The sequence below is a fragment of the Hipposideros armiger genome, unplaced genomic scaffold, assembly GCF_001890085.2.
Source record: "Hipposideros armiger isolate ML-2016 unplaced genomic scaffold, ASM189008v1 scaffold_444, whole genome shotgun sequence".
Taxonomy (NCBI): domain Eukaryota; kingdom Metazoa; phylum Chordata; class Mammalia; order Chiroptera; family Hipposideridae; genus Hipposideros; species Hipposideros armiger.
Genome location: NW_017731794.1, coordinates 358,785 through 366,656, shown reverse-complemented (window position 1 = coordinate 366,656; position 7,872 = coordinate 358,785). Strand labels below are relative to the sequence as shown.

The 7,872-nt window shown below is 33.0% G+C and overlaps 1 protein-coding gene across 1 annotated transcript in view; it reads right to left on the bottom strand.

Moving 5' to 3' along the window:
- Window positions 1-7,872, bottom strand: part of NEK1 (NIMA related kinase 1) — a 143,336-nt gene that overhangs the window by 115,718 nt on the left and 19,746 nt on the right. Inside the window, exons 6-8 of the mRNA XM_019665497.1 lie at window positions 5,813-5,896; window positions 4,163-4,230; window positions 3,948-4,034 (exon numbers count right to left, since the gene is read on the bottom strand). Coding sequence (XP_019521042.1) covers window positions 3,948-4,034; window positions 4,163-4,230; window positions 5,813-5,896 — 239 coding nt within the window. The remainder of the gene's footprint in view (window positions 1-3,947; window positions 4,035-4,162; window positions 4,231-5,812; window positions 5,897-7,872) is intronic.

Here is a 7,872-nt window from a genome sequence, read left to right as displayed (position 1 = left end):
GGCCGTCCAGAAGCCAGCGACTGATCTGCCTCACCCGGGAAGAGCGCAATGATGGTGCCAGCTTGGGCTAGTGAAGCAACATCCTCCACAACTGGACTGAAGAACAAAACAACAGCAACTTGTCTGTTCCCCTTCCCCCAATTCCCCAGTGCTGTTCCCCTCCCCCAGTTCCCCAATAAAAATCTTAAAAAAAAAAAAATTAAGAATGGGTTATGAGGAGCATAATTTAGAGACAGAAAAGCTCACAGATAATTAGACTTGAACTGGGCTTTAAAAAAAAATGGTTAAAAAGAGAGAATTGGGAAGGTATTACCAAAATAAATAAATAATCAATATAAGCACATAAGAATAATGAAATGTATAAACATGTGTCCCAATACCTAACACAAAATGCATGCTTAATAAAAATGTTAAATGAAAAAAGATGCACATTAGGAAATAATGGAAAAAAATAAGACTACTTAGGTAGGATAGGGTCAGTTTTAGAGATCTTTGAAATTAAAACCGAGATTAGATTTAATTCAGTTCAATGCAAGGCTTCAAGAGCTGGAGTTACCTGGCAAAGCCACATTTTAGGAAGAATGGTCTGGTAGCAAGCAGTAAGCCAGATTGACAGGATATAGAATAAATTCATCAGTTACAATGAGTAATTAAGTTACATACATAAATATGTGTATTTATACACACACACACAGTATATCACATTTATTATACATATAACGATATTATAGACAGGAAATGAGATGGAGAGCTGAAACTAAGATGGGAGCTAATTAGAACAGGAATGTGACTAAAATATTAGAATACGATACCAAACTGCCCTAGTAATTACAACTAGCATTTGCAGTTTTAAATAAATTATTTCTCAATAATATTATGAAGGAAAAGTCAGTCTCGTACATGCTAACTCACCTGATCCTCCTGAAACAAAGTGCCTTTCTGAGCATTTATTCGTTTAAACAGATCTCCTCCTTCACAGTAATCCATCACTATGTAGAGAGCGCCATTTTCTACAAAACACAAACATTAAACTCCATTTTTAAAATGTGTGTCAAAAGCATCGATTAATTAAAGGTTCTTAAAGGTTTACTAAAAAGCAGCAATGAACTGTGACCTGTTAAACCAAAAACAGACCACACTCAAAAGAATTAGAGTGCAAAGTTAAGGTATACTGGTTACACAGATTGTACCATATCTTGGGTTAATAGGCAACTCCATCATTAATGATTTTTCTACCAATATACCATCCTATTAGATAGTGTCCACATTGATCCAAACATCTCTGGAATACAGACAAAATGCAGACAGAGATGCAGATACTCCTTGACTTACGATGGGGTTATGTCCCAAAAAACCCATAAGTTGAAAATATCTTAAGTTGAAAATGTGTATTTTTTTATTTTAACTCTTCTACACGTATAATTCAGTGGTATTTAAAGTATAGCATAAGGAATATAATCAATAATATTCAAAATGTGTATCTTAATAATTATTATTAATAATGCTTTCATGACTCACCCCATGGGTAGACAAGACTAGAACACTTCTTAAGAACACTTCTTAAGAATGCACTTATTCTTACCAAGTAAGGAAGAGTGACCGATATTACTTCTAACATTTACTAAACCACTACATACTAGTGAAAATACTGCAACTCAAAGAACAGTTTTCACTTCTCTTACTACCCTGTGCTTCTGGCCTTATTTCCAGCACTACTTATTTCTTGTACCTTGTGGTGACGTTATTACTTGTAGAGCTCATACCCCCACCTGATATGCTGCTTCTAATGTGCCATGGATTGGGAACCTATACGATTGAGCTAATAATCTGTTATAACTCTTTATGGTTGATATGAAAAGACCACCCAAATGCACGTGTAAGAAATCTCAATGCTAGGAAAAAAAGCTGAACAATCCATTACTTACAAAAATATGTATAGGATGTTAATATTTATGTAGTATAAAGGAAACACAAAACAGTGGTAACAGTGGTTATTTGGGGAAAGGAAAATTGGTGGCTCAAAGGTAGGAATAGAAAGCAAACATTTTACTGTTATGTAACATTTGAATTTTGTACCATATGCATGTATCAAAATATAAAACCATCAAAAGATTTTAAAGTGTGTGTGTGTGTGTGTGTGTGTGTGTGTGTGTATCACTTCTTTATTCATTCATTGATGGACATTTAGGTAGCTTCCCCGTCTTGGCGACTGTAAACAGTGCTTCAATAAACATAAGGATGCATATGTCTTTTTTAATTATTTTGGGTTTCTTTGGACCTCAAAGGTATTTTGCTAAGTAAAATAAGTCTGACAAAGAAAGACAAATGCCATGATTTCAATTATATGAAGAATCTAAAAACCAAAATAAATGAACAAACACAAAAGAAACAAACTCATAGATTCAGAGAATAGTTTGATGGTTGGCTAATAGGTGGGGGTTTGCAGAGGTGGTTAAAAAGGGGAAGGGATTAAGAAGTACAAAACAGTCATGGGGATGTAAAGTATAGCACAGGCAATATAGTCAATAATATTATAAAAACTACGTATATAGTGTCAGATGAGTACTAGATTTATGGAGGGAAATCACTTTATGTAAGTTACATAAATATCTAATCATTATATTGTACACCTAAAACTAATATAATATTGTATGTTAACTGTAATTGAAAAATTTTTTTAAATATTAAAAAAAGAAAAAAACTTATAACCCCAAAATCTATTCAATTTCAAGATTCAGCTGGGAAAAAAACGTAAATGTAATTAAGCTTTTTAGTAATTTATACATGTTACATATTAAAGAGTATAAAAATCATTAAGCTAATGATCCTATTAATAAAATACATTTAGAAAAGTATGAATTTCGCAATATAATTGATGTTCATCTATTACATTTTTAAAGCATCTTTCTCACAAAATTGATTTTATATAAAATTCTTTGAACCCATTCCTAATTTAAAGACATATTTTTTACAGTTGATTTATTCACAAGACACAGAAGTAACATTAAAATGTAAAATTTAGCACAAAGAAAATGCTGTTATCTTTTAGAATATCCACTAGTAATACATTCCATAGACTACATTGATCATCATAATAGTAATTGATTTTACAAATACATTGCTGGAATGATGTTTTCAGCCTCTACTGCTGAAGTCTGAAATACAGCTTCCCCCTCATCCTCAAGAGAAAAAGAAGAAAATGGAGTGGCTCTGGGGGGAATGCGGGGGCCAGGGGGTGCGAAGGATCAGAAGCAAATACTAATACATGCATTACTGCCAGCTACCAACGGCTTTCTTTTAGCTTCGATGAGCACTTTCAAAATTAAGACCAATGTTTGTTGGTTGGGATTTTTCCATTATAATAGAAAGAGTGAGAGAAAATAAAATGTATTTGGAATTCAGTGGCAGAATTCCTCTTCCCACCTACATATACAATCTGGTAACCATAGACCAGCTTAGTAATTAGAAATTTGGGGCTGGACGCCAGATGCCTGGAACAACTTCTTTGTTGCAGAGAAGTCACTTTACATCTCTGCATTTTATTTCCTTACAAGGAAAGGAGAAATGATTAATGCACATGATTAATACATACAACTCACAAGGTTACTGTGAAGGTTAAGAGTTAACAGTGCCGTGTGTAGAGAAAATGTTCAATAAATATTAACTATTGCAATTCAATGGAAGTTACTATTACAAAGAGAAAGACCAAAGAAAGCAGTCTATTTCCAAATATAATTTAAAGTGATTTTTTTCTATAGTTCCTTTAGCAAGATAGTGAAATAGTTTCTTTACAATTCCTCTCATCATATATTTAAAAAAGAGTGAACATATATATTTGTATATATTTACATATTTATATTATTGGTTTTAGAATATTCTGTTAATAAATGTGGAATAATAAAAAAATTTAAAGGAAATATATATGTAATAAATATCATTTTAAATACCTTTTATTATTGTAAGGTTTGTTTTCACAAATTTCAGGTGACAAGTAGTATGGGGTCCCTATGCAAGTTCGAGCCAGTTCTACAGTACTAAAACAAAAAGAGAATTATTGGAGAAGCTTAAGACACTTACAGGAATAAATGATCATATATACATCATCATGAATTAAAATTTCACCAAAGACATATCAAAACAAAGTTTAAAACTGATACGTTACCTATTAAGAACTCTAGCAATTCCAAAATCTCCAAGTTGTACTGTCCCATCTTTGGTTAAAAATATATTCTGTAAAAGAGAGAGGAAAAAAAAATTAATATTAAAGTTCAGTTCTGAGTCAACAACTTTTTTCATAAAAATAAATCCAGTTGTAAAAAATGCTGGGATAACTGGATATCCACATGCAAAAGAATGAATGTAAACCCCTATCTCACACAAAAATTAACTCAAAATGGATTCTAGACCTAAATGTAAGAACTATAAAACTCCTAGAGGAAAAAAATAAATCTTCATGCTATTAGTTAGGTATCAATTTCTTAGATATGATACTAAAAGCATAAGCAAAACAGAAAAAACAGATAAATTAGATTTCATCAAAATTAGAAACTAGCACCAAGAAAGTGAACAGATAACACACAGAGCTGGAAGGAATATGTGCAAATCATATATCTGACAAAGAATCTGAATCCAGAATAAAGAACTCTTTCACCTCAACAACAACAAATACAGATAACTCAATTTTAAAACCGGCAAAGACATATATAGAGGGTGCCAAAAAAATGTATATACATTTTAAGAAAGGAAAAACTATTAAAATTGTAATACTCAATATTATAGACCGATAACAAAAGATGAATACAAGTCACGTTTGATTTCTGCAATTGTAAGAGGGGCTCAAAGTGGTTACCATCAAAGTCCAGACACTTCTGATTACGGTGAACTACTGCTTGAGCAACACTGACCAAAGTGTCCACTTGTATACATTTTTTGGCACCCCTGGTATTATATGATTCCATTTATATAACATGTTCAAAATAGGCAAATCCATAGAGATAGAAAGTAGATTAGTGGTTTCCAAGGTCTAGGTGAAGGAGAAATGTGGAGCGACTGCTAATAGTTACAGGGTTTGATTCTGGAGTGATAAAAATGTTCTGGAATTAGAGAGCAGTGAAGGTTTCACAACTCTGTGGATATAATAAAAATGACTGAAGTGCATATTTCAAAAAGATGGACTTTATGGTATGTAAAATATATCTCAATAGGCTTTCAAAAAATGAATCCAGACCTCCCCATCCAACAAAAAAAAACAAACAAAAAGCAAAACTTTCTAAAAATTCTGAATAGCCTAAAATGCATAACACTGAAATTTCAGAACAATGGGGACAGAGAAAATATCCTAACATCTTCCAGAGAGAAGAAACAAAGATAAGAAATCATAATGGTTTAAATTCCTAAACAGCAACACTAGAAGCCAAGAAGAGACAAATGAGCAATATCTTCAAAATTCTGTAGGGAAACTATTTCTAGCCTAGAAATTTATATCCAAATCTTCATAAAGTAAGAGAATGGAATAAAGTCATCTTCGAACAGGCAAAATCTCAAAAAATACACCTTCCACACTTCCAGTTTTTGGATATTTTCTGTTATAATGAGAAAGTAAACCAAGAAAGAAAAAAGCATAAGACTTAGGCAGGAGATCGAATGCAAGATGTTGATGAAGACTTCTGGGATTAGAGTGAAGGGGGAGCAATGGAGGGAGAAAACAGACAATCTGATGCAGATTGGACCGTGTTCAGAAATTTTGGCCCAAGACAATGCTGATTCCACGCCCATATCCATTTAAAAGGTGTCAATAACAGAACAAACCTACCTGTGATTTTATGTCTCGATGAAGAATTTTTCTATCATGTACATGTTTCAGGGCCAAACATATCTGTACAAACCAGTCCAAAATCTAGGGAGGGAAAAATCAGATCTGTCATTTCTTTTAAAATTTACATTTCACAGTTCTCTTTCTTTGACCACTTACAGGAGGATTCAGAAGTATTTGGGGTTGAGGGAAATTAAATCCTTTAAAAAAATTTAGACTGTATTTTTAATTTGCAGTCACTAACATCACAAAGATATTCAAGCCAAGTGACACACTACGTGCAGGGCACATACTAACTTTAAAATGTTAAGAGGCTACTGAAGCATCTCTTATAAATCAGAATAAAAATAAAAAAAATTTCGAGCAGAGTGAAAAATGGGTATAATTTATATTTCATGATAGCATTATGGGGGGTGACTTTTCTTTGTTTATAAACATATCTTTTTCTATGATCCTTTTTTTTTAACATAAATAAAAATCATGAGAGGAAAAGAAAATTAGGCAGGAAGGGTGAATAACATCTGAGTTTTTCTCTCTCCCCACATTTACAATATAAACACACTCTGGAGTTGGCCACCTGAAAGTAAAGTCTTAATTTCCTCATCAGACTTAATACCAAAAGCATTCCATGTAGATGGTATTTTGAAACATAAAAATTAAACTATACAATGATAAAAGAAAACATAGGTTCATTTTCTATAACCTTTGATTAACGCAGGACTTTCAAAACATGAAACAAAATCCACACGTCACAAGAAACAACACTGACAAAGCTGAGTCTATAAAATTAAAGCATCTGCATGGCAAAATATATATAATCAAGTTTAATAATAATTTGAGAAAATATCTGCAATGTAATTGATAGATTACTAATTCTCTAATATGCAAAAGTTCTTCCAAATCACTGAGAAAAATACTGGCAGCCAAAATAACAAGTGGACAAAAGAAAGACTGGAAAGGCAAATGACAATGGGGAAAAAAAAGCCAATAAACACACATACAAAATACTAACCTTCCTCCAAATTAAAAAAATAATAATTAAAACAAGATACTATTTTAACTTGACAAAAATGAAACAATACATAATGTTGGTCAGAATGTGGGGAAATAAGTCTTTGCATACCCTATTAATTATAGTCATTTTGCAAAACATGTAAAAATTTTATATTAACATACCATTTGAAAGAGCAAACTGCAATTTCAAATTTATCCTACAGATATAGTATCACAAAAACAAAAAGATGTGTACAAGCGTGCTTTTCTCAGCACTATTAAAGCAAAAAATTATAAACAACCTAAATGTTTATCAAGGGGCTTAGTTAAATATATTGTGATATTAATGTACTAGAAATATTCAGTGTGTTACTAAAAACAATGAAGTACTGTACTTCTATGTACATTAAGTGCAAAAAAGAAAGTTGCAAAATAGTATGCACAGCATACTCCTAATTTTTTTTAAATATATGATTGTGTATATTACACACCCAAACTCCATATAATTGTATATGAGTGTGTGATTTAAGAAGGAAAGAAGGAATAAAGGAAGGAAGCATAGAAGGATAGCTATCAATCAGCTAAGTGTTTACCTCAGGGAAAAAATTTTTCAGAAAACAGAATGAAACGTAAGTAACAAGCTTTACTTTTTATTCTTAGATCTTCAGTAATTTTATTTTATTTTTTTTTAAGAATTTATTGGGGAATTGGGGGATGGGAATAGCATTGGGGAAGGGAAAGGGGAACAGACAAGTTGCTGTCCTTTTATTCTTCAGTCTAGTTGTGGAGGATGTCCCTTCACTGGCCCATGTTGGTATTATCATTGCACTCTTCCCGGGTGAGGCAGTCGCTCGCCGGCCATTGGACGGCCACTCACGGCAGCTCACGCAGCTCATGAAAGTTCATGCCGTATGCTGGCCAGCCCCACTGCAGCCTACACGGTTGCCGGCGACTCATGGCAGCCCAGCTCCAGGTCAAGCTGTTGTTCACAATCTTAGCTGTGAAGGGCGCAGCATCACTGGCCCTCATGTGGGATCTGAACCAGGGCCCTGCTGCTCAGAGCTGGC